The sequence below is a fragment of the Thrips palmi genome, unplaced genomic scaffold (assembly GCF_012932325.1).
Source record: "Thrips palmi isolate BJ-2018 unplaced genomic scaffold, TpBJ-2018v1 HiC_scaffold_5, whole genome shotgun sequence".
Classification (NCBI taxonomy): Eukaryota; Metazoa; Arthropoda; class Insecta; order Thysanoptera; family Thripidae; genus Thrips; species Thrips palmi.
Window position 1 is genome coordinate 14,424,375 of NW_023144632.1, and position 26,173 is coordinate 14,450,547.

General features: G+C 61.8%; 1 protein-coding gene across 1 annotated transcript; it reads right to left on the minus strand.

The window, feature by feature from the left end:
* On the minus strand, positions 1 to 24,899 carry LOC117651199 (uncharacterized protein CG45076-like). The gene is made up of 11 exons (XM_034395011.1): positions 24,690 to 24,899; positions 12,152 to 12,172; positions 9,540 to 9,728; positions 7,157 to 7,321; positions 5,810 to 5,851; positions 4,423 to 4,538; positions 2,955 to 3,091; positions 2,278 to 2,454; positions 1,824 to 1,870; positions 532 to 936; positions 1 to 438 (listed from the first exon to the last, which is right to left on the minus strand). The coding sequence occupies exons 1-11, from the start codon at positions 24,768 to 24,770 to the stop codon at positions 1 to 3; spliced, it is 1,818 nt and encodes a 605-aa protein (XP_034250902.1). The 5' UTR covers positions 24,771 to 24,899.
* Between the last annotated feature and the right edge of the window lie 1,274 nt (positions 24,900 to 26,173).

Genomic DNA, 26,173 nt, shown 5'->3' on the forward strand with positions numbered 1-26,173 from the left:
TCACTCCTCGTCCAGAGGCCAGCCGGCGTCCTCGTCTGACTTGGCCTCCTCGGCCTCCACGGCCTCGGACTCTGGTTCCTCCACGACGGGGTCTTCTGCGATGGCCTCTGGCTCGGGAGAAGCTGCAGTCTCGGGCTCGGCTTCCGCCGCGGCCACTTCGGGTTCGGGCTCGGGTTCGGGCTCATCTGCGGGTTCGGGGGTGGGTTCGGGTTCGGGTTCCGCCTCCTCGGCGGCGGCCACTTCGGGTTCAGCGTCGGCCTCAGCCTCCGGCGCGGCCTCGGCCTCAGCCTCAGCCTCGGCCTCGGTCGTCTCCTCGTTGCTTACTTCTTCCGCGGGCTCCGCTGCGGCAGCCGCCAGGGCCTCTTCGGCGGCCTTCTTGGCCTCCGCCTCTAGCTCGGCTGCCACTTGTCGCTCGATCTCGGCCTCCTCCTCGGCGGCCTTGCGGGCGGCCTCTGCCGCCGCTGCTGCCTCGGCCTCGGCTGCTGCTGCCGCCGCTGCCTCCGCCGCCGCCGCTGCCTCTGCTGCCGCCGCCGCCGCTGCAGCCGCAGCCTCCTCCTCGGCCTTCTTTACGGCGGCCTCCTCGGCTTGCCTCTTGGCCTCGGCCTCCTCGGCGGCCTTCTTCGCTTCCTCGTCGTCCTTGGCCTTCTTGGCCGCGGCCTTTTTGGCCTTCTTCGCTTCCTTGGCCTCGGCCTCGGCGCGGAGCTCGGCCTCTAGTTGCCTCTCCAGCTCGGCCTCCTCGGCGGCCAGCTTGGCGGCCTCGTCCTCCTCCGCGGACACGCCGTTGGTCACTGGCACGGCCTGGGTCTCGGCGGCGAGCTCAGCCTCGGCGGCGGCCTCGGCTGCCGGCTCTTCCTTCACGGAGGCTGTTCGGATGGGCTCGGCGGCGGGGCGGGGCGCGGGGGCGGCGGGGGCGGCGTCTGCCTTGGGGGCGGGGGCCTGGAAGCACACAGGAAGTGAGCGGGTGCTGGCCATGGTGGCGGCTCAGTGGGTGGCAGAGAGGGACACGAAGTGGCACGAAGTGGCCGGCACGCGCGGAGCAGCGCCGACCTGGACAAGGCTGCCAAGGACATGCTCGTCATGCGGACAGAAACAGTCGGACACAGCCGGCCACAGCCGGGCACACTGGGACAACAGTAGGACACAGTGCAAGCAGCAGTCTAGATGCAGTTTGTTCGCACCCTCAAGGCTCCTCGCCGTCCTCGGAGATGATGGTCGACTCGGCGTCGTCCAGGCAGTCCAAGGCGTCCTGCACACGGTAGGCACATAGAGTCCAGCAAGGCAAATCGAACGCACGCACTAACCCGGTGGACGTCCAGCCGGTCGGTCAGCTCTCGTCTCTATGATGCTGTAATGCGTGTTGGCCCCCACTGTACAAGGCCAAATTATAGCTTGACATGTGAGTCCCGCAAAAAACGGCACGACAAAGTAAGTGAGTTATACGCCGTTTCCCGGCGTGACTTTACACTGCTGATTGATGCCCAATGCGTTTTGTGAGAAAAAATTCATGCCAAAACTTGGCACGGTGACTGTTAAATCCGCCCCTTGGAAAGGCACGAAGTAACGTCACCATCCAGGAACTGCGCAGCACGGGGACCTTTCTAGGAAAGGCAGCAACTCCTCCATAAGTCACGACACAGTAATCTCTAGAGGCGCACTCCCGCGTTTTCAGCCACAGCAAGGTGCGCCAACCGCGTCAAAAGTGCGTAGTACGAGGCGCAACCTGTGACGGTCTACCAACACCGCAAAGAGAAACAAGTCTCTCAAACAAAGCAGCCGACAGTGAGGCGTTTCGAGCGCTTTTCCCTGTTGAGAGGGATACTCACCGAGTCTGTGGTTGATCTGTAAGGCCGCGACTTCCTGGTGCTGGCCGCTGCAACGGAAAGAAAACATGGGCCGGTTAGGGGGGCATGTGTCGGGCCCGAAATGGCATACGATCATAAGTGGTCTAGCCCTTAATGGTAATGGTAGGGGACGAGGTCGCCTGCGCGCTAGGCAACACGGCGTGCACCGCTGCCGCCGCGCTGCCTAGCCTCGGATCCACAGGCGCTTCAGCGCCCGCCAGTGACGACACGAGTGACGACGCCAGTGACGAAGCCAGTGACGAAGCCAGTGACGACGCCAGTGACGAAGCCAGTGACGACGCCAGTGACGACGCCAGTGACGACGCCAGTGACGACGCCAGTGACGAAGCCAGTGACGACGCGAGTGACGACGCGAGTGACGACGCGAGTGACGGCGCGAGTGACGACGCCAGTGACGACAGTTACAGTGACGCACCTGCAGGCTCGGGGCCGGGCTCCTGGCCGTTGGCGACGGCCCTGGCGCGGTTGTAGTAGGACAGGGTGGCGATGTCGTCCTGGACGTTGTGGTGGTCCTCGGGCACGTCGTAGTGGCCCCGGCGCTTGGCGTACGACTTGCCGCCCGCGAAGCTCACGCAGGCCAAGTTGCCCTTGCCTGTGAGAAAAACAGCGACGGGCGTCAAGTTGTTCCTGGTTCCGTGGTTCTTTGCGCAGGCGCGGATCCAGGGGGTGGGTGGTGCCCGGTGGTGCCCCTCCCCCAGGGTAGGCAACAAGTCGCACTTTGCCCCTGTATACAGACAAGTCCCCCCCCCCCGATCCTCCTCTTGAACTGCCCATCCAAATCAAGTCTGGAGAACTCCACATTTCCTCGTGCAAAATTATTCTCTTGGCGTGTGGAGTTTGCAGTCTCCATACTTGATTTGCATACAGTAGCTCACAGAGCCCATATATCTTGGCATGGTGCGATCGCAGAGAACGCTCCACGCTTGAAGTGTGGGGACTGCAAACTCTGCACCTTGCGGAGGCTGTCCACGCCTTCCGCATTGCAAGCGTGGACTTTCGCCACTCTCGGCTTAGCGGTGTTATCCCGGCGTGGCCTTAAGGCTTTGGCGCTGCTTTGCCGCTGGTCGCTCCGCTCGCGCGGCTCGCGCTTACCGATGTAGGGCCGGGGGTGTTCGACGTAGAAGGACCTTGAGGCGACGTCACGCTGCACCTTGTTGATGGGCGCCAGCAGGCCCTCGATGTAGTAGTCCGAGGTGTGGCGGTGGGGGACGGCCGTCTCCATCAGGGAGCTGGACAAGAGAGGCTCATTACCGGCTGCAGTTTGCCCGGGCGGAGCACCGCAAGAGATTTTGATTGGAGAGAGGGGGTGGGGGAGGGGATGAGTGAGAGAGTCCACGCTGATCTCGCTAGCCACGCCTCCATCCTACAGAGAGGAAGAATATCAATATCGGCGGCTCTGTCTGTGCAGCCTGAGTGCTACCGGGGCGGGGCGGGGCGGGGCTCGCCAACTCCAGCCAGCGCTGGACCACATTATGCAGGCGGGCCGGGCCGGGCCACTGCAAACCGGAACGAAGGCTGGCCACGCCACGCCACAGTGCACTGCCGTCGACTGCCGTCCTTACCACGGCCCGCAGGCAGGCGGGCAGGCAGGCGACTGCTATTACATCCTACGCAAACAGCGTTCGCTGCCGTCCGTTTGGTCCGTATTTGACTTGGATTCACCGTGAGTGTCGCTCCCGGGCACTCGCCTCGCTTCGCCTCGCCTCGCCTCGGAGAGAAATGCGCACTGGTTTCGGCACCGCCCACTCGTCACCCGTCCGTCCGTCCGTCCGTCCGTGGGAGCAGGTTCGCCAGCAACTTGCGGTAACAGGTGACGCTGGCCGTCCCACCGAGCCTGCCTGGCCGTTCGGCCAGTCGGACTGGCTGATAATGCGGCCGAACGCTGGCCGGACTGTCCGGCCCACTGAACACGTCCCTTTATACTTCCGTTGGGGCTTTGGGGTGGCTGGACCATGATGGACCACGCTGGACCACGCCGGACCACGCTGGACCACGCTGGACCATCATGGACCATGGTGGACCGTGCAGGACCATCATGGTGGACCATACTGGACCACGCTGGACCATGCTGGACCACGCTGGAGGCTCGGCCAAGCGCGTGGCGACGCCCGTGGATACGGAAAATAAAATAAATCCCGACGCAAAGAGCCTTTGCGCAAGCTCTCTCACTATTTTATTTTGCTTCTGTCTCTTTCTTGTTGTTTTTATGCTTTTCGTCGATGACGCGCCTCCCGCTGGCCGTGGGAGTGGCGTGGCGTGGCTGGACGCAATTTGCCGGCGATTTCCGGGAATAATCGCGAACGTCGGTCGCCCGTCCGCACGTCTCTCTCGCACCCTCACGGGTCGCCCCATGAGAGTGAGAGAGACGGAGCGAAGAAACGATTGTCAGAATCGCTGCGCCCCGCTGCGCGGTAACCTCAAATCTCAAATGTCATTCGGTGCGGCGTCACCGTGTGACTGACGCAGATGCCGTGACGTCACGCAGCAAAGGGGCGCGTGGAGGCACTGGTTTGTTTGTTTGTTTGTCTGTTCGACCTTGGCCTTGGAGGGCCGCACTGACCTGGGCGTGGGCAGGACGGCGTGCAGGGGGCCCCTGGAGCGCGGGATGGGGGAGTGCACCCTCTTGAGCAGGGCGGCGGTCTGCGCGCGGATGGAGCGGGTCTCGTCGTCGAAGTTCTGTCAAGCAAGAGTGTCATTGAGCCCAGCGAGTAGACAGTGCCTTGAGCAGTGTGGCCGCAGTGTTGTCTGTGCTTCACCCAACGTTTGTTGTTTTCCTTTTAGCATGCCTTGGCCGTGGGGAGTGAATCGTCAACAAACTTTGAGTGGCGTGGCGGGACGTGCAAGGGTGGCTGGACTCACGTCTGCGTACTCATGCCGGAACCTCTCCAGAGGTTGATAGTTATCCAGGATATCATAGTACGGTACAAACGGTGCCGGAGCAAACCGTTCCGGAACGGCGCTTTCCAGGTTTCTCATCTTGTAGCTGAGGGGCAGAACCGAGTACCGCATCAGTTTGGCGGGGCCGAACTGTGGGTACGGGTGCACCTGCAACACGGAACTGCTGTGGAGGCGGTAGGCGGCAGGCGGCACGGTGCCACCAAACGGAAACCATTCAGGTGGCGCTGCGAGTCGGGCCGGACAGTTGTGGCCGGACCGTGGTGGAAGTTAGTCGGCCATGTCGGCCGTTTCGGACATGCGGAAGCGTTGCGAGTTGGGGGCTCTGCCGTCCTTTGTCCCAACATGCAAAACCCGGCCGCGAGAGAGACTTGTGCCCAGCGCGGTGCAGCGGGCACCCCGTTCCACCCCTCAGCAACAAGAAGTAGGGAAGAAGCAAAACACACTGCCTCCTCCAGGCCACACACACTCACACCAACGCAAACTTGCCACAAAGAAGTAAGGTCGGGGCACACGGGCAGCAAAAGCGAAAGATGCAGCATGCGCGTTTTCTCACCAAGGTCCGAAAAGGGCAGTGCACACACACACACTCTCGGAACGAAACTTGCGGCGTGGGGTCCCAGCGCGGCCTTCGGGAGTTGCAACATGACAACGCACACGGGAGAATGGAACACATTCTGTGACACATCAAAGAGACACGGTGCAAGCGTACTCCGTCATTGTATCGAACTGCCGAATGATTTAGAGGAGGACGTTTTTAGGTTTCAGCTCCATCATGCTCACGATACCCTTCTTCCTGGTTTGTCACTTATCCAGCTAGGGTTTGATTTAAAGAAACAACTCTGACTGCATTTACGTGTCATCAGACCTGCGGAAGAAAGGATAGCAAGCTCTCGAAATCCAGCGCCTAACCGAAGAAGAGCACTCCGAAAGAGAAACGCCACTCCACCGTCCGTTTGTGCTTTAACGCTCCCGTGCCAAATGGTTTGTACAAACAGTGAGTACCGAGAAGGACGTGAAACACCAAGATCAAGGACCTCTGATCAACGTACCAGATCGCTGACTGCCATCTGCAGGCGAAAAATGTCGTAAGTCTACGACAACCAGAGAAACAATGGAATCAAAATCCTGTTACGTGACGACGCTTTACTCCCTCAACAGAACACCGACACTATGTATTTTTAACATTACGCGATTCGTTTGAAAATTCTGAAATTTTAGCATCTTTTAAATGTACGTACTATTGGAAACATGTTGCACAAAGTCCAAATATAACGAAATTTTAGTGACGTAAATTATCTCATTCCTAAACGGTCCATGCCGATAGAAAACATGCCCAAAGTCAGATGGCGTGAGGAAAGGTATTTTATCGCCAAAGTTCGTCACAGAAAATAGCTCTTATTTCGCACATCATGCCAAAAATTAAAGTAGAGTTTGTGTACGGTTTCACCGGGGGGGGGGGGGCACACTGTACCAGACTGCAGTCAGAAATGGTCGGTGGAATCGAACCAAGCCAGTCAGAGCATAACGATGCCACCAACCGTTTCTGCGTGTGACAGTTCCATTCTCCCGACAGGGCGAGGCGAGTTGCGCGCTGACGGCTTGTTGTCAAAACAATGTCAAAATGACAACAACATGTTTACCATTGCTGCAAATTGGCGTGCAATACGGCCTTGCCACGCCTTGCCGTGCCTTGCCCTTGGACTGGAGAATGGCGCCGCGTCGTCACGGCCTGATCTGATTGCTGCATTGCGCAGTCGGCTGCGCGCCGAAGCGTTCTTCCTCGTTATCCCTGTAGCGCGCCGCGAGACGCGCAGTCTCGGCGCAGACAGACAGACAGCCAGACTGACAGCCAGACAGCCATCCCCCGCCCCCCGCAGGATGAGCCTTGTCGTCGCCACCGGCATCTCCGTCCCGAAGGATCCTCGCCAGATAAAGGCCCCAGAGACACCTAATGAAATTATTTCGCGACACGCAGCACCATGGGCGGCGCGGCAAAGGCGTCTCGCCGCGCCTCGCCTCGCTTCGAACGGAACCCCCACACCCACGTCGCCCACGTTGCAGACAGACGCTTAAGTGGACCCCCTCTCATCAGTTGGCCTAATCACATTCGAGAGATATTGATGGATTAGTTAAAAAATGGGACGGGATTGTCAAAGCTTGCTTTAACTTGATATTTTTAATTTTTACGATTTTTGAAATTGTATCTCGCAAAAGGCTAGAGATGCATAGGATAATAGAATTCAAAATTCAATTTCAAATTGAATTCATCCTCGGCATTTTTTTTCATTTCTGGTGTTTCTCCCGGGGGGTTGTTGGTTCGTTTCTCTGTCCCTGTGCGTGCTGGCGCTGGCGTGCGTTCCGCGTGCGTTCCGCGTGCTCCGCGTGCGCATACTTACTGCGAGGGCGGTCAGGGGCAGCTCCCCCTTCCGGACGCGGGTGCGCAACCTCCAGTACGCGGACTGCTCCGGCACGACCTCGTTGTACTGGGACGGGATCCTGGCCGGGGGCTCGGGCGTTTCGGAGGGGTCCACGCGGTAGTTCAGCTTTCTCATGAGTTGGTACTACGAGACACATAGCCACCAGCCGCCGGGTAAGAAACTCGCAGAAATGGGCAAATGGAGGCACTCGGAGGCACTGGCGGCGCTGGGGCGGCGCTGGGGCGGGGGCGACGCCCGTCGCCGCCGCCTCGTTCAGAAGGGCTTTTCCCTTTTTTGCTTTGCTCCTTTCGCACCTGCAGACACTTTTTTTCTGGCCCTCTATTCACCCTGGAAACGTCATGCGCAACGTCTCGCTGCGAATGTGAAGGCAAGGCGCCTCTATACCTTCATTCCTTCCAATTCCTTCCACTCCTCGGAACTCAGTCTCACACAGTCTAATGCTACTGAAGCGTTAGCTCGCTGGAAAGCACACGTCTGTTAGGAAGGGCCCAGCCGGGTGTGGGTGCAGGCCGCTACAGCGTGCTGCTACAGCGTACCGCTCTGGGTTTGGCGGCGGGAAGTCTACAGGCCGCACTCGGCACTGCAAGCGCCAAGCGGCGCCAAGCGACAAGCGGTGGGAGGGCATCCTCAGTCCGACCAGCCGCATGGGGTGCGCCAGGGCGGGGCGGCCGGGCAAGGCGGCCAAGACGGGGTGGCCAGGGCGGGGCGGCCAGGGCGGGGCGGCCAAGACGGGGTGGCCAAGAAGGGGTGGCCAAGGCGTGGTGGCCAGGGCGCACAGTGGGTCAGAAGACCAATGGAGGCGGCCAAAACTCTAGACGCGCTTTGAGCTCCAGAGCCGTTAAACAGGACTCGAACCGAACGAGTGACCCCACCATGGATTCCTCGTTCATAGAGCAATCCATTGGTGGGGTCACACGTTCGGTTCGAGTCTCATTTAGCGACTCTGGAGCTCAAAACACGTCCGATATTTTGACCGCCCCCACCAATCTTCCGGCCGACTGTGGCGCGGGCTGCGGGCAACTCAATTTGAAGCAGTGCTCGCCCCGCTGGGCCCGCAGCCAGTCGCAGACAGGCCGGGCCGATGGCAGGCCGGGCGGCGAGCGTTTGTTTGCTGCACTCAGGAACTGCGGCGCGTAATTGAGTTTATTGACCGGACTCGGGCTGAGAGCGCTAGGCCGCCTAGGCCGGCTATCTCCGGGAAACTGCACTCGACTGCACTCGACTGCACGCGGAAAACTCCCGGGCTTTCTGTCCCGCCAATTTTCAAACACGCAGCGGTGGGAACTCAATTGTCGACCGCCAGAAACTAACAAGAAATAGAATTATGGACTTTGGTGTTCAGTGAGTGCGGTCGCAGCGCTCGCCGGGCGGCGTTCTCACGACGCGGCAGCGATAGCACCGTTTTTGAAAAGAGCTCTGCAAGAAAGAAAAGAGCGACAAAGAAAGGCCGCCTTGGACACGAAAATACCAAGTGCAGTACAGAAAGCCCATGAACAAGCCAACGACAGAGAAGCTCGCGCGACTGGCGCGATGTTTCCGGTCTCGGCCTGGCCGGCTACTGGCCACACTGGCCACACTGGCCGTCCTGGCGCACACCAAGCGGCAGGGGTTGGCGCGGGGCGTAGCGAGGACGAGGCGCGTGAAGGGTGGCCAACCTGCAGTGCTTTTCGCCTTGAGAAGGCAAAAAGAGCGGCAGAAACAAGCCTTCAGGACGACACACGCTACGCCACGCTACGCCACTGGCTGGGCGGCCCGCCGCGGTCAGGGTCACGGCGCTGCGTTAGCGCAGCGAGCACGGCGCCGCGCTGCCGACGCCGATCGGGGAGATCCGACTAGGCACCGCGAGTCCCCGAAGAGGCGCCGGCGGGGCAGGCGCGGCTCGGCGACACGAAGCGAGGCACGGGGCACGAGGGCACACGGGGCGGCATGCCGGAACAGACACCTCATGCTCAGCATTTCAAATCAGCAGTCACAGAGGGGCACCGAGGCAGGCGGCCAGAAAAGGAAGGGCCGGGAAGGGACGTCCCGACAGCGCCTCGCCCTCCACGTGACTGCCAACCGCCAGCTTGTCTCGGCGTCTCCCGAGTGGAGAGGTCGCGAGCGCGGCGAGGGAGTCACGTGGTGCGTGACCCCACGCTGCGACGCGGCCAACGACAAGCTGGGGCTCCGCCGACGAGGCGTTCGCGGTGCCGGCCCCGGCCATGGCCCCGGCCGTCGTCGTCGTCGCCGTCCCTGACTTGGGCCGACCGCAGCGCCACTCGAAAAGCGTGAGAGGCGACCACATCCACAACTGTCTTGTCCTTCCCGCGCGCAACCACCAAGACTTCGACACCCGGCTTACCACGGAGCAGGCTGAGTTGAGCCAGTCCTCGGTGGGGACGTACGCGGGGTGGGGCCTCACCCGGTGGTTGATCCTGTCGATCTCGGCCATGAGCACCGAGCTGCGCACCTTGGACCGCGGCGGCGGGGCCTGTGGCGCCGTCAGCCTCTTGTGCGCCACGAAGGGCAGGTTGTTGCGGAGGGGCTGGGCCTGTGCGCCGGGCGGGCAGGGACGCGCACTGTTAGTCAGGTCCGTCACAGCGGCACGGCGGGCAGGGTGCAAGGCCGCAAGGGGCGCGGCGGGGGAGGGGAAGGGTCTGGCAGACTTCCTCGTTGCTGTGCATCTCTATTCCTTGGGGGTTCCGAGGCTCCGACCCAACGAACCGGAATTTCCCGTTCTGTGAGCCCACAGCAGGTTTGCAACATTTTAAACCTCACGATGAAACGAAAACTGATAAAACCCAGAGAAAATTTAAACTTTTCTCATAGACAAAGTTTTGCACGAAAAAGTCTGCCAGTTTGTCCCTTCCCTTCCCGCTCCGTTCCAGATCAGGTAGAGGTGCCAGGGTGCTTCGCAGGGGTCTCGGGGAGCCTGGAGAGAAAAATCGACTCATGAAAATCAAAACAGCAAAACAAGGGTGGGAGATGGAGCAAAACAAAATCAGTAGTTTCCACAGCACAAAATAAGTGGGGGATTGCAGGTCGGGCCGTCGCAGTGGTCGAGTGTGGTGGGGGTCACGCTTAGTCACGCTACGTCACGCCGGTGCGGGCAGGGGTGGGGCTGGTCCTGGCCATCGAGTACCTCGGCTTCCGCCTCGGCTTCGGACAGTTTGGCGGCGGACAGCTTGGAGGGCAGCTTGGTGGAGGGCAGCTTGGTGGAGGGCGGCTCGGTGGCGGTCGCCGCGCCAGCAGTCCGCCTGCGGCCAAGGCCGACTTCCGGGGACGTGGCCGGCCGGCCTCGGACGACTCGCACGCCTCGGCCCTGCGCGGCGCTGGCGGCCAAGCTGGCGGTGCTGGTCGCGCTGGCGGGCCTGTCTTGCTGGCGAGGCCGTCGCGTGCGGTACGCGTACTTGGGAGGCTCGCCATCGGGGGCCTCCACGTCGGGGGGCGGGCGGTGTCCCCTGGAGGAGCCAGCTTGCATCGCTTGCGCCACTTGCTCGTCCTGGGCAGTGCCGACGGCCCGCCGACGGCCCGCCCCGGAGCCCGAGTCCGACGGCCAGGCCAGGCTGCGGCTGCTGCGCGAGGAGCAGCTGGGCTGGGCGTCCAGGATGGCGTCGGTGGAGCTGGCCCAGGACTCCTTGCCGTAGCGCCGTCTGGGCGAGCCCTGGCCCTGACTCTGGCCGCGGTCCTGGAGCGACGGCGCCGCGGACGACACCGACTTGGTCTCTAGCGTGCTCTTGAGGGAGGCGCTGGGCGTCCGCGCGGACGAGGCCATGGACACCGTGTCAGAGCCACTCGCCCTGCGCCTGCCCAGGTAGGACGCCGGCGCCACTTCCTCGTAGTCGTCCCTCCGCCACTTGGCGGCGCGCGACGCCGACGACGCCCCGCTGGCCGTCTCCCTCGTCTCCCTGGACCGAGCGTCTGCGTCGGCTTGGTGGTCGCGCACCTTCGACGGCACCCAGCTGGATTCACTGCCCTTCTCGACGGCGCCCTCGTCGTGCACCGAGTCCTGGGCGGCATGGCGGCCGGGAGGCCTCCTCGCCGGCCGGTACTTCTCCAGGTCGGGGTGCACGGTGTCGTCCTCGCTGTCGCTGAGCTTGCAGGCGGACTGGCGGGCGCGCGGCGCGCGCTGCGCACGTTTGCCGCGAGGTTCGTGCAGGCCGTGCGGGTCCTCGATGCCGCTGAGGTCGAGGCCGCTGAGGGTGGGCGTCAGCCCGTCCGCCTCGCGGGGCCGCAAGGTGCGCCAGCCCGCCAAGCCGTCCGAGTGGCGGCGGCCGTTCGCCGGCGACCGGCCGCTGAAGCGGAGGACGTCGTCGTCCTCGTCGTCGTCCGAGCTGGCAGGCGGCCTCCGCGGGCCCTGGCGCACGGCCGGCCGGCACTCCCGCAGCATCTTGGAGTACTTGGTCTCGTAGAAACCGTCCTCGTCCCCGCTGTCCTCGTCCAGCTCCAGCAACACCGGCGGCCTCCGCGGCGCCACGGGGACGTCCGAGTCGGAAGTGTCGCCGTCCGGGGCGTCGCGGTGCGACAGCGACCTGCGCGCCTCGTAGGACTTGGTGGGCGGGGGCAGGCTCTCCCTCTGCTCGGCCGTCTTGATGTACTTGGCGAAGCGGCCGTAGGGGCCGTAGGGGTCGGCCAGGTCGGCCAGGTTCACCACCTCGGACTCGGAGTCGGACGAGTCGCTGGCGGGCAGTGCGGACAGGGGCCGCCAGGGCTGCGAGCGCGACCCACCCTGGATCAAAGAGAACACTCAAGGCGGCGCCTCGCTGGGCGACTCGCTGGGCGACGACCTGAAAGGAAACCGTGTCTCTCCAAAGCGGTTCGCAGTCGACGCGAACGCCACAGCAGCAACAGCGCCGCCAACGGGGATCGGTCTTTCGGCGCGCCTGCGCCCTCTAGACTCGCGACTCTCGACGCGAGGTTATTTATACCTCGCTTATTGGCCTGCGAGTTGAATGCATGCAAAGCTGGCCTCACCTTTGTCGTTTCTCGGTCGGTCTTCGCGGCAAAGCGACGGCGGCAAGGCATGGAACACAAAAGCAGCCAGTTAGAGGCGAAGAGGCGAGGGCCGCGACCCAGGCAGAACGAGCAAACGGCAAAGGGGCTGACGTTAAACGAGCCGCAAAACGACTCGTTGCGGATTAATTTGGCCGTGTTAATCTCGCTGCCTGACGCGGGCGCGCGAACAACAAGGAAGACAGGACCATGGCCGGCACGAGCACCCCCCAAGAGGCTGCCTTCGTTATTAATTGATTGGTTCGTTAAATGTTGCGCCGAACGAAGCCACGCGATTGGACGGAAACCGCCTCCTGGAAGACAACCTCTCGCCGGACACTTAATTGCTTTCGAAGGAAGGCTGTAAAAATCGTTCGAATTACAGAAAAAATACGTCAGTTTGTTGGTAACTTTCAATTAATTTGACTTCGTAAGTTACGGAGTGCGCGCAGCAGCCATAGGGTTTTGCTCCAATGCGAAGATTCTACACCATGAAACGGAGGCACGCCTTCCCAAAGCTTTCGGGGAAAAAATTTCCAAATCCTAGTTTGTCAGTGCTGCAAGCGGTACAACAAGGCCCTTTTGGCAACTGTGCTTGGTTTCAGCAGAATCGTTAGCCTGAGCAAACGGTTAAAACATACAACACACGTGGTTTGCGGAAAAGTTTTCGGGAGGAGGGTCTGTAATAAGTTAGTCGTGACAGCAAAGTTATCAGGATTAGGCTCAAAATACACAGGTTTTTCTGTTTAAACGTTTTCATACCTCCGAATCCGGAGGTCTCGCCCTCCGCTCCGCCGACGGGCCCCGTGGAGGCGGGTAAGGGTTGGGGTAGGGGATGCTGGGGCGGTGCTGGGGCGGTGACGGATGAAAGAGTGCATGAATGAATGACTTCATGAACGAATAGATTGCATGAATGAATGAAAAATGATGCAAGAAGGGCGGGACGAAAGGATGCGAGAAAAGGCGCTCTAGATGAAGGATTTGGTGTGATGATTGGGGATAATGATTAAACATTAAGATCACCGCTCAAGTTTGATGAGTTGATATATTGTCGATATTCTTAGTTCATTAATCCTAACTCTACAATGTGCTTGAGAGCGCGCGCGCATTGTTAAAAGCGTAAAAAACACGAGTATATATAGGTACGCGAAGTGGTTATTAAATGCCTCACATTTTGTCAAACATATGTACAAAAAAAGTGCGATATATAAAATAAACATTGTAAAAACACGCATTTATCGGCATGATTTGCCTTTCTACTCTATCGAAAATGCAAACAAAAATACCCTCTAAGAGGACGTGTGGGTAGTTTGGAAGGGGTGGCGTGATTTCTCGCCTCGAGGCGCGTCTGGGTCAACTAAAAATAGAACTGTGCCACCGGGGCGAGCGGGGCATTTGAGATTCGCCAATTTCTCAGCTTCAAGATGGCCGGCACCGCATTTTTGCGGTGGATTGTTAAACGTTTCAGGTGAAACGAATTTTTCGCAGACATTTTTATTTTACTTCGCGAGAAGAAAATTGAACAAAATAGTGTGTACGTGTGTGTGTGTGGCGTTGAATTGTAAACGAGATAAATAATAATAGTAGTAATAGAGACTCACAGAAACCTGGGTTTTCTAAGAGAGCCAGAAATCAATCCAAAACTACTTGCTCGAGAGTCAAGCGCCGTGGTGCTTGAATGAGACTAGACAGTTTTGAACCGAGACCATCTCTTCTTCGAAACCACCAAGAATTCCTCCGCGAGCAGAACACGGCGGCCAACACGACGCCACTTTTGACCTCTTTGGACGCAAGACACCGGGGCGGTGGGCGCCTGGAGAGAGTGGTGCCGCTGTGGCCGGCATGTCCTGCTCGCAGTGCGGGTCGGGGTGCGGGTCGGGGTGTGGGTCGGGGTGCGGGTCGGGGTGTGGGTCGGGGTGCGGGTCAGGGTGTGGGTCGGGGCGCGTCTAGACGCGGTAGGAGAAGTGGCGGTAGCGAGTGCCGCCGGGGAGGGAGCCGGAGGCGGTGGACGAGTACGAGGAGTGGTAGCCGCCGGGGCCGCCTTCGGAGCGGCTGGTGCGCTCCGTGCTGGAGGAGTAGCCGCCCGGGCCCGAGCCGGCCGAGCGCTGCACGCGCTCCGAGGACGACGTGTAGGACCTGGTGGGGACGGCGCCGGGCCTGTCCGAGCGCGACGTGGACTCCTCCGACGAGTACGAGTAGCTGTACTGCTCGTCGGCCCGGCGGCTCCTGTCGGGCCTGTCCGTAACCACGTAGTGGCGGGGCGTCTGCGAACAGCGAACCAGCCAAACTAGAGCTCAACTTTGCGCCCAAGCCACATTTCTCGTTTTTTTAACTTGAAAGGAACGAACATGACAGTGCAAGACGAGTAGCTTCATTTAAAAGTATTTTAAGAAATGAACGAAGGCTGTTGTTAATTTAAATTATTTCGTCGAGAATCTCAGACAACGACGTTTCAATATTGTGAATTAAGTTTATATTAAAGTGCGCAAAGTTTTTAAAGCTCTATTTCGAGTAAGTCGATTTAGAAGAAGAAAGTTGCCTTGAGCTATTAAATCCAACAGCTCCTGCTGTAATGACAATAAGTGCAATGTAACAATCAAATCACTGAAGAAAACAATGACCCGAGCAGCAAATAATGTGAAGAGACACACTAAGCAAAAAGGATCTTAACACAATGATCGTTCAGCAGAATCAACCTTGATGGTTATGTCGTGTTTCTCCCCACCAGTCCCTCATTGACAGGAGTTGTTGGATTTATCAGACAGTCTAGCAACTGGACAAGACTAAACTTTTTCCATTTCGACTTTTAATTTTTTTAATTATTTTTTTTTTGCCTACGTGGTTACGGAAAAGCATTGCTGTGTGACACAGCTATGCTAGTCAGGCCCGAGAGGACGTCCACCACCTGATCACAGGAGGTATTCCTTTTTTTTCATTATTACAGGAAAGAATAGAAAAAGAGGAAGTTTCAAAGTCCTGGAAGAAGATGAGACAAACTCTCTAAGGATACATAAAAAGAAAAACAAGCTGTGAAATCCAACAGTTCCATCCAGAAGGGACTGAGTGAGCTCGCGGGGGGTTTCGCAGTCATGGTAGTCACCACAGTCACCGCTCCATGCATCGCCATGCTCATAGCTCAACGCACCAAAATAATTCACCGCGCCCCGCCCACCATGCACGATGCGGGCCTAATGGCGAACCTGATGGCGTGCCACACATGCAGGCCAGCAGGCCAGGCCAGCAACCATCGATTCGGCACCCTATCGACGCTGGAAGCGCAGGAGGCGCTGGAGACTTTCTTTCACGGGGGCTCAGAAACAGCACGACAAGGTGGCAGGCAAAAAAAGTGAGAAGGGAAGTCACACGTCAGCAAATAAGGCTGGAAAATGGAGCTGTTGGATTGCTTGGTCATGCAAGAGAGCGGAGAAGAGAGCGGCACCGCACGTACCTGGCGGCCTGGCGATGCATCGCGACGCTGCAGTCTAAAGCGCGCCTAAACGAGTTTCCAGGTCTGATCCTCCCTCATTATCCCGCGATGGCCTGATTGTGCGAATCGGTGGAAGAGGGCAAAGAGGCCGGGAGCGCGGGGGCGGTAGCGCGGTGAGCATCGAGAGCCGCCCGAGCCAAACGAGGCGACGGGCAGGGACAAGCACTGCCTGCACAGGGGCTCGAATCGCTTTACGGAAGGCAGTCCATGGCCATAAGCCGGATCGGGGCCACCGACGCCGAAGACACCTCGACGCCGAGGCCACCGACGCCGAGGCCACTACGACGCCGAGGCCACTACGACGCCGAGGCCACTACGACTCCGAGGCCACCGACGCCGAGGCTACCGACGCCGAGGACACCGACGCCGAGGCCACTACGACGCCGAGGCCACTACGACGCCGAGGCCACCGACGCCGAGGCCACTACGACTCCGAGGTCACCGACGCCGAGGCTACCGACGCCGAGGACACCGACGCCGAGGGCCGCGCGTCGCAGCGCCGCCTGATTGGCCCCGCACGGACTGTCGCGAGGGAGAAGGGCGCCCCAGCACGCTGCCCTTCGAATTGCCATTCTCGTCACGTCAATCTTCGGCGGTGCATCGCGCTGGAAATGAGGTTTTTAACAGTGCGCGCCGCACGGCGCCGCACCTTAACCCTCCCCCTCCTCCCTGGAGCTCATTTCCTGCGCGGCCGGCCGGGCCCTGCCGCTGGGCTGCCGCCGGGCTGCCGGGCTGCTGCCAGCACGTCAGACTATCGCGGCCTTTTCTTGGCAATCTCGGAGTGACAGACGGCCCGGGCCGGGCCGCCGACGCCCCGCCCGCCCGATTTCAGCGTCCCTTCTGGACGTTGGCCTCCCCCACCCCAACCTCGGGCAGCCAAGTGGAATGTGTCGGGGACACATTCCCGGGATGCCATAATGCCCCGTTGTAGTATTAACCACCTCGCAGGAATTTTCATAAAGCTGACCTTCGTCCCGATCGGCCGGCAGCGCGCAGCCTTGCCAGCCTCCTCGGCGTGGGCCCCGCGCCGCAGGCTGCGTCTGCGCTGCGAAGTCTTTGCGTGTGTTATCTTTTCGGAAGCTGCGCCCGGCGAGGAAAGCCTTTTTCCTTGCCTCTGTTGCTGTTTTGTGCACTATTTTCGGCGTCGGCGTGTCTGACAGTGTGGGAGCGGGTGTGCGCGCTGGCTGGGTTCCAGTCAGGCAGAAACACATCGTCGTTCGAGGCATCGTCATTTTATTGAGACCTCGGAAGCATGCATGCACGCGCCGCGACGAGGACAAGGGGACATGAAAGCGACGTTGGAGCCAGCGGCGTCTTCTTTCCTTTCCGTACAAAAATAAGAAGCATTTTGTTTTGTAACACGACAGAAGTTAAATGCGAAAGATGCTGCGGCTTGTGGGGGCCGTGGCCGTGGCCCCGGTGTGGTGCTGTGGTGCTAGTAGCCGCTGGCGAACTGGTTGAAGGCGTAGCGGTGGTGGCCCCGCGCGGGGGCGCGATAGAGGTGCGGGTTGACGCCGGATAGCCCCGAGGCGGGCGGCGCGGCGCGGCGGCCGAACACGGTCACGGGGGGCGGCACCTGGCTGGGGCGCGGCACGTCTGGCGTCAGGGCCCAGTTCACCTCGCGCCTCTGCGAACACACCGAAGTGCTGTCGTCACGCCGCGTCACGCCGTCTCCCTCGCACTCGCGCACTCGTGGTGGTGCGAGGGAGACAGGGACGGAACGCTGTGAGGGATCAGCCTGCAGGTACGCGACGTCGGGGCCGAGCGGCAAGCCGAGCGGCAAGCCGAGCGGGGCTGACACGGCACTGTGCAGACAAGCAGCGAGTGCGGCACCGAGCTGCAGAGCCGCCGAGCTGCGGTGTGCCGCAAAACTGCGCGCAGGTACCGAGGCACACACAGGCAGACGAGCTGCCGCCCCGGGGCTCTGTGTCACGGCTCCCCTATCGCTCGGCTCAGTGCGAAAGCCTTCGGCAATAAGCCCCTTGCAGCAGTTGGCGTGGCATCCTCCTCCCGCCCAGGCCCGCCAGAGAGGCACGCCGAGGCCGAGTTGCCCTGTCGGCTTGCTCGCGAGTCCCGCCGAAAGCGACTCCGGCGGCCAAAAGCGCACTTCCGTGCGAGCGAGACCATCAGCGACTTTTTGACCCCGCCGAAGCACGTCCTTTGCGAAAGGCCGTACCGGGCCGTGCCGTGCCGTGCCGTGCCTCTGCAGGGCCTGGCGGCGGAGTGGCCACTTCGCCCTGTGCCGCCCTTACCTGACGCCCGAGCGGCGGGCTGCAGGCCGATTCCGAACTCAGCTTTCTGTCCCTCTCGCACGCATTGCCGTTGCGGAGCGACAAAGACAGCGCTGTCCCGGAGCCAGCCGGCAGCGCAAGGAACAGGCCGGATGGTCCGGGCGGACGGACGGACGGGTAGGGGCTTGCGGCTTGGGGCTCGTGGCCGCGGGCTGGCTCGCAGGGCAGGTGTGCGATGAGCAGCCGGGGGCAGCCGGGGGCAGCCGGGGGCAGCCGGGGGCAGCCGGGGGCCACCAGGGGCAGCCAGGGGCATCGTTTGGGACGGCATGGACCGGGCCAAGTTCAAGGCAGATGCCCGAGGGATGGTGGCGGCCCCGCGGCCCCGCGGCCCCGCGGCCCCTCTCGGCCAGCGAGGGAGGCCGAGGCCCGGGAGCCAGCGCCACAGCGCCAAAGATAAGCCAGCTCGAGCTAGCCATTGTCAGTGTCCCCGACGGCGTGTCCGTGTCCCGGGCTGTCCCGGCCCGCCACGCCACTGCATTTAGTGCGACAGGTCATGCGCTGCGATTGTGTCTCGGAAGGGAGCCTGGAGTGTGTGTGTGTGAGAGAGAGAGAGAGAGAGAGAGAGAGAGAGAGAGAGAGAGAGAGAGAGAGAGAGAGAGAGAGACGACCCCATAGCACCCAAGCTTCACCGGCGGGCTTCAAAACTTTCCCGCAGACTGACGAAATCGCCCCCCCAGAGTGATTTACAGCGTAGGTGCGACGTCACTGCGGCGACACGAGCCAGGGCACGCCCAGGCCCGAGCAGGCCAAGTCGATGTCAATCACAGCCATGGTGGTTCAGACAAGTTGCTGGGGGCAAAATCCTCGCCCCCGGATGCAGGCAACTTTTCCTACATGGCCTCCCCCCCCCCTCAACCCGCCTCCGGGCCCGCCCCTCCCTGAGCGCTGTCCTCCAAGCGACGCACGCGCGGTTGCACTTCATCCCCGCCAGCATCCTGGAGGCGGACCAGCCGCTCCCAGCTTTCTCGCTGGCTTGGGATTGTTTTAGCTATTTCGGGCCTCCTTGAGTCTTGAGCTCCGGACTGCGGCGCGCGTGCGACTCGCGGCCAGTATTTGCAGTCTCCTCGAGGAGCCTCGTCTTTCTCGTCTTCCCCGACTTTCTCTTCCCGAACAAACCCCGAGTCGCGTCCCCCGCCGCACCGCGCTGTTGAGGCGGCCGGTCAAAAGTGTCCCGCCTCGGCCCGACGCAGTGACTCGGTTTGCTTCTCGAGTCGCGGCTAAATTTGGACGCCCCTTGCGGTGGAGGGGAGGGGGCGGAGGAAACCGAACACGGTTGGGGGGGGGGCCGCCGCGGTGACTGCCGCGGCAAGTGAAACTTAATTGGCTGAGCTTTCTGAAAGCCCTCGCGATGGCTGCCATATCTACTCCAGAGCGCTGAATGCCGCACGGACCGCAAGCAAGTTTCTATTGAACCTGTTGCCCTGTTGGCGACAAGGCCACAACGCGAACTCCGACCTTCACCTTCACCTTGCCGTTTGCTCCTTGACGGAAATGAGAAAATGGCCGTAATGAAATGAGGAAGTGGATTTGGGGACCTGGCGGTGCCTGGCCGTGGCGCACTCGGCGTGGCGCACTCGGCGTGGCCTCGTGGGACTGGAGCGACAAGCGGGGCCGCGGCGTTCTCGCGTTAATTCGCCCACCTCAAAATGTTCTTACTATCTTTAAAAAAAAACAAAAAAAAAAATCATTTGATTACCAGCCAGAAGAACGGCAGTGGTGGCTTCGGCTGTTTTCCCGGGATGCTGAGGTTCGCGGTAATTAATCTAATGGAGTGCGATTAGCTCCCTCCCCCCCCCCCCTTTTCAGTCCCGGCCCCTCCAAGCGACGGTGCTCGACGAGACGACGCTATGGGTGCCATCCTCATCCCCAGCAGCCGTGGGGGTGGACGTGCCCCCCCCCCTCCCCGCGAACCGCTGCACCGCAGTCCAGTGCAGTGCACAGCCCGGCATGGAATGCTGGGGGTGGGGGTGGACACCGACTACACACGCAACACAGTGCAAGCCAGTCGAGTGCAGGCATGCAAGAGCTGTCATCCCCCCCCCCCTCCATTTCTTCCTCCCCCAACATTTCCCACGAGCGCCGAGTGTCGGGCCCAGGAGGAATTTCGGACAGTCTTCCCCTTGTGCTTCCCCGGTCGCGTGCAGGCCGTGCAGGCATGCCTCCTTTCGGGCTGGCCTTTTTCGCTCCGTGAATGGATAAGTGGGCGAGCTGCTACTTAAAGATGCATTTCTTTCGATCGGCCTATCGGCCTGGATTGGCGTTGATGGCCCAGGACTGTGTGTATCGGCACATCGCCGTGTGTCTCCCTGGTTACAGCCGCGTCCGCCCGCGTCGCCTGAGCCACTGGCCAAGCCAATGGCGAGCATGCATTAGGCAGGCGCACGGAGGCGAGGCGAATCGCCGCACACTGGAAGAACTGAAGCGTCACTATACTTGAGTCAAGCGTAAAGTTACGCTTGAAGAGGTTAGTCTCGAAATGAAGCATGGACTTGCTAGATCTTTCCCCACACATTGAGATAGGGGGAATCTTGGCGCATGCGCCTTATGACGCCTGATTTGAAGCGTAAACTGGTTTGCGCTCGAAAACAGGGTAATCATTCTACGCTCTAGTTTTGCCAGTGGGCATTTTGCCTGAAGGTGGGCGAAAATAAGCATCGTTTGACACCCGTCCCGTTCTCAACATTTCTGTGCACGCCACTGGCTGCAGCGCGAGGCCCTGGGTCGCCCCCTTTCCAGACTTGAATAGCCCCATAATGCTGTCATTTTGATTTCAAAGTGACCACCACAGGTCGAAAATTTCGACGAGAAGCGAGTAGTTTCGACATTCGGACTGACCCTCTGCGGTGGCACGTGTCGTCGGGGTCATTCCCCAAGCCTTGCTGCGCGTGGATTTGAACATCTTGAGGCCGCGCCGGGCCCCGCGTAGCCCGCGCAGCCCACGCAGCCCTGCGCAGCGTGAATGCAACAGGTCCCTGCCGATCACACACGCAAAGCCGCCCCCTCCCCCTGTTGGCACCCCAGCCCCACGGCGGAGAGGACCGATCGTGCATGACAGCGGTCGACGTGCGTCGTCGCGGCGACCCGGCGGCCACTTTTTTTTGTTTGTTATTTTTTGTTCGTGCCTGCCACGCCATGGCCGTGCCAGGGCCGTGCCAGGGCCACGCCGACGGCGGCTATTCAGGTCAGGTCACGTTGGTCGCCTCGTTGGTAGACGGCCTCACGGCAGCACGACTAAACTCCGATGCCGCCTGCACGCCTGCATCGTCCAGACGGCCGTGACCTGATGTATTCATAACTCTTACGGGCCTCACACTGACACCGCACCGCCCTCCCCCTACCCCGTCAGCCAGGACAGGCCGGCCGGCCAGTCGCAAGCCAGCGCGGCCGAGTGGCCGAGTGGGGCGTGGCGGCGCTGAGGACGGGTCTAAACTTAGCCGACGTGTACACGGCACTGGCAGTGCCAGTACACAGCTCCAGACTGCGCTCTCCCAGTTTTAAGTTGGCCCGCCTGTTCCCGCTGCCCACTGTGTCTGTGCCCGCCGTGCCCGCCGGGAAGATGACCCCTCCACCCCGACCGATCCCGATAGCCGAAGCCTGCCTCCACGCGGCGCGACGCAGCGGGCCAGAAGACCGGTGGAGGCGGTCAAAATCGAGGACGCGTTTTGAGCTCCAGAGTCGCTACATGGCGCTCGAACCGAACGTGTGACCCCATCAATGGATTGCTCGTTCGGAGAGCGTTGTTTGTTCTGCCTCTCTCGCACTAGCGGGGCGTCCAGTAGGAGTGCGAGAGAGGCGGACTGGCGAGACACTTGATTGCAGTCGAGGCCCGCCGGCCCCAGTCGGCGAGTTCCATCCCGACATGGCTCGGCGCCGCTTGACGCGCGGTGACGTGCCATTATCCGCTGTCCTGCATCCTGCCGTGTTCCGCCGTCGCGACAAGCGCGGCGACAAGCGACGGGCAAAGAGTCGTTCGGTTGCAGGACGTTGGACGAAACATGACTGGAGTGGCGGTGAGTCGCTCGAGCCACTGCCACACGGCCTGCACGGCCTGCACGCTGTCAGTGTCCGGAGCGCGTCTTCAGCCTTACGCGGCAGGCATAGGCCGGCCGCCGCGCACCGGTGCGGCCTCCCGTCCCGGTTGCCTACGCGCCGGGCGCTCCGCAGCGGGCCAAGGCCGCCAAGGCCGCCAAGGCCGTCAAAATCCCGGACGCGTCTTGAGCTGCAGAGTCGCTAAATGGGACTCGAACCGATCAAGTGACACCACCAATGGATTGCTCTTCGAACGAGGAAGCCATTGGTTGGATCACACGCGTGGTTTGAGTCCTGATTAGCGACTCTGGAGCTCGAGACGCGTTCAGATTCGGCCGGACGGACAGTGCTTTCGTCTCTCTCGCACCAATGGATGGGTTCGCGTTCCGCAGCGGCCGAGAGGGACGGCGCCCCGCGCGGCACCAAAGGGCTGGACCGACGCACGCGCACCGTGTGAATTCTGAATACACAAAAAGGTCTATTTCGAGCGCCACCTTCGCCTTCGCCTTCGCCTTCGCCTTCGCGCCTCCGAGTGTCTCAATCCCACCTCGGCTCGGCGCTGACGGCGCTGACGGCGCTGCTTCGGCCCGGCGTCGTCTTTACAACACTTTTGGATGGCTGCCTGGCCACGGCATTGTCACGTCCCGCTGCCAATGGCCCCGCAGCCCCGCAGTGCAACGCGCGTCGCGCTGTTTGGAATGGAGGGTGGCCGGGGCCGGGGCTCCCGAGGGCCCGCTTTGACAGCGTAGCAGCATAGCGCAACACGGGGCGCCTTGTAAAGCCGCAACCCCGGATGCCTCTTGCCTTTGCTCTGCTGCTCCGCTGCACGACGATCTGGCAAGGCGGGCCACCCCGACCGCGGCGCGGCGGGGCGCGGCGGGGCGCGGCGGGGGACCTTTTCATGTTTGCAGGGGATTGTACCGGCTTCTACTCCACGGGTGCACTCCCACTCTCAGTAATGGACCGGGCATCGCCTCTGTGCGCCATTGATAGGACACAAGCCACCCCCCCCTTGCCGCGGCCCGGCCCGCCCCGGCCCACGCCGTCCGGTGCCGAGACTGGCGAGTTATTTCGAGAAGCGATCGCAACCGGCAAACTTTATGGGACGGGCGGCGCGGGTGAGGAATGCCCGCCCGCCGCCCGCCGCCCCGCCGCCGCCGCCGCCGCCCCGCCGCCCCGCCGCCCCGCCGCCCCGCCGCCCCGCCGCCCCGCCGCGCAAAGCGACGCCAGGCGACGCCACGCGACGCCCAGCCCCCAGCGATTCGAGCGCATGAAAGGGAAAAAAGGAAACTCATTTCGAGGGAAAGAAAAGACGACCCCCAGCGTGGACGGTCGATGGGCGCCGAGTAGTGCACACGGACGGGATGGGTAGAGTGTGTGCGTGTGTGAGAGAGTGTGAGTGCGTGCGAGCGCGCGCGCGCGCGTGCGTGCGTGTGTGTGTGTGTGTGTGTGTGTGAGGGAGAGAGAGAGAGAGAGAGAGAGAGAGAGAGAGAGAGAGAGCGAGAGAGTATGTGTGTGTGTTGGTAAACAAGCCCTTTTAACTGCTGACAAGCAGTTTGAATGACTGGGTCATGGTTTGACGGGACAGATGTGCTTGCACGGCCTGCCTCGGCCTGCTCGGCCAACCCCCTCCACTTTGGCTGCGGAGCGGGGAGGGTGGGGGTGAAAGAGAGGGGGTGGGTATCCATCCGAGGTGCCTGTGTGGCGATTAGCGCGCTCCCGGCAGACTGACTTAGCTCTGTCTCTCTCGCACTCATCGGGCGCCGAGGACAGGGACAAGGGAGACAGAGCGACGAAAATGACTCGCGGAATCAGTGCGCTTGCTGCTGGCGTACCCCCGGCCCTGTTGCTTGCGGTTCCCTCCCTGTCATTCGGGGAGACGCCGCGTCTCCGAGGCCAGCAGACAGCAACCGGCGGCAAGGCCTGGCGAGGCCCGGCGAGGCCCGGCGAGGCCCGGCAAGGCCGCGCACGGCGGCGTCCTCACGTATGCACACTGCCGGCGCTGTCGGCGCTGTCGGAGCGCCGCGACGCCAATGTCAGCCAATGTCAGCGGGAATAATGAGGAAGAGCAGCGAAGCGGCGAGGCGCGCCGAGCTCTCCGCCGAGCAGTTTCCGCCCCGCCCTTTCGGGCCTCGAAAGCGTTCTGAGCCGCGCGCTGCGGTGCGAGCGCTGCGCCGCGGTACCCGCCGAGCGGGGAGGGGAGGTAAGACCCGCTAAGACCAGACCCGGAAACTCGTGTCGCGCGGACTGCCTGTGGAGTGGGGTGGTTCATGATGATGAGATGCCATGGATTCGCCCAGACAGGACCGCCGCCTACACCGGTCCGTTGGAGCGTTCGGGCAAACACAATCCCCAGTGCGGGAGTCCGGTCCGGTCCGGGCGGTGCCGTGGCGGTGCCGTGGCGGTGCCGCAGTGTTAGTTCGCCGTGGGCCGTGGGCAGGGTCCGGAGGTCCGGAGGGAGCGGGCACTCGGACGAGCCAGCAGACTGATTCCGAGTGGGAGGTCTCTCTCTCTCTCTCTCGCACCCACGGCGCGCTCCGTGCCGCCCCGTGCCGGTGCGAGAGAGATAGACCGACGGGAGCGGGTCGCGGAGTCAGTCTGCAGGCCCGCGGAAGCCCGAGGCCTTCCCGCCCACGGCATCCAGGGCAGCCGAGGCACCACGGCGCCGCAAGCCGCAAGCCGCACGCACAGTCGCACACACAGTCGTACTCACCGTCACGGAGTACGAGGAGATGGTCGGGGTGGGCCGGGAGTAGGGCCGGCGGGTCGTGTAGAAGTCTGACTCGTACACCATGGTGCTGGTTGGGTTGCTTCAGAGGGTCAAGTAGTCGACGTGGTTGCCGTCGTGTCCCTGAGGTGTCTGCGCTACGACTGCCTGCGCCTGCCCTGCCCGCTTGGTCCACTGGGCAGGGGCGGGCGGGGCGCGGCGGCCGCCTTCTGCGTGCCTTGGGCGTGGCGCGGTGCTGCGCGGTGCGGCGCGGTCTTGGCGCCTTGCCCAGCACCGGCCGTGGGAGTGTGGGAGGCCCCGGTCCGAGCGAAGCGAGCGAAGCGCGGTGTAAACATCCACACCGGCACGCCTTGGGCCGCGGCCCGGCCTCGGCCTCTGCGCCGCACCCCCTCCCCCAACACAGTCGGCCAACCGACACTCCATGACGTCCTCGAAGCGGCTCCTTCAGGTGTGGCAGCGCGACAGCGCGGCACTCGTCCTTGAGCACTTTCCCGGACACGCTGGCCGTCCGCTAGCGCAGCTGTCGCAGAGAACGTCGCGAGCACGACACCCAAAGAACGCCAATTGCCGAAGAAAATCGAGGGTGCAATCATGAGAGTAGGACTGGGACTGGGCCTATTCCATGGTGCAATGGAGCATCGCGTTGCACCTCATGGTGCCCCAGGGCAGAAGGAGGGGGCCCTCCCCTGGCACGCGACGGCACTGCGGCCAGGAGCACGGCGCGGCGGAGTGTCGGCAGCAACAGGTTGTCGGGTTGGCCAGACGCTTGCCGCTTGCCCAAATCCCCAAAGCAGAGGCGGAGGCGGAGGGGCGAGTGAAGCGAAATTACCGAATGAGTCACGGCCTTGGCGTCCCCCGCCTGCCCCCGCTGCGAAACCATTCTGAGGTTCTGAACGGCCCGGCCCCGCCGCCCTCGCCCCCCTCGCCTCGTCGTGCAGTGCACTGTCTCTGTAACGTTCCTCGGACGTGTCTGACTAAGTACTGCGTCACCGCTTTAAACATGTCCACCGCGCGATGGCCCACCCTCCCAGAGACGGGTCAACGAGCCTCCCCAGCAGACTGATTCCGAGAGTCGTTTTCGTCGCTCTGTCTCTCTCGCACCTACACGGGACGCCTCATGAGGACGAGAGAGACAGAGCGACGAAAACGACTCTCGGAATGAGTCTGCAGTGTCTCAGCGCTCTGGGCCTCGGGGAGGAGGGGCGGCGCCAGGACAGTCTGCGAAAGGAATTCGCAACAATCTCGAAATAGCTTCGCGGCACATCGTCACCCCTGCCGAGCCTCACAAGAAAATAAAGTAAGAGATGGCGACATCGCGCGGTAGGCGTCGTCCGTCCGTCCGGCCCGCTTTCCTTGACCTTTCGCCGAGACGCGAGACGCGGCCGGTCAGTCTGACAAATTCTCGGACACCGGATGGATGGGGGTGAGGGGTGAGGCGGCAATAAATAGCCTCTAGCGGACGCTGCGGC

Coding starts and splice junctions, on each gene's coding strand:
- LOC117651199 (XM_034395011.1), bottom strand. CDS start 24,770: ATGGTGTACGAGTCAGACTTCTACACGACCCGCCGGCCCTACTCCCGG. Junction 5,852..7,156: donor TGCCCCTGACCGCCCTCGCA/GTAAGTATGCGC, acceptor TGGTTGTCGTAG/ACTTACGACATTTTTCGCCT. Junction 937..1,823: donor ACAGATCAACCACAGACTCG/GTGAGTATCCCT, acceptor GTGTGCTTCCAG/GCCCCCGCCCCCAAGGCAGA.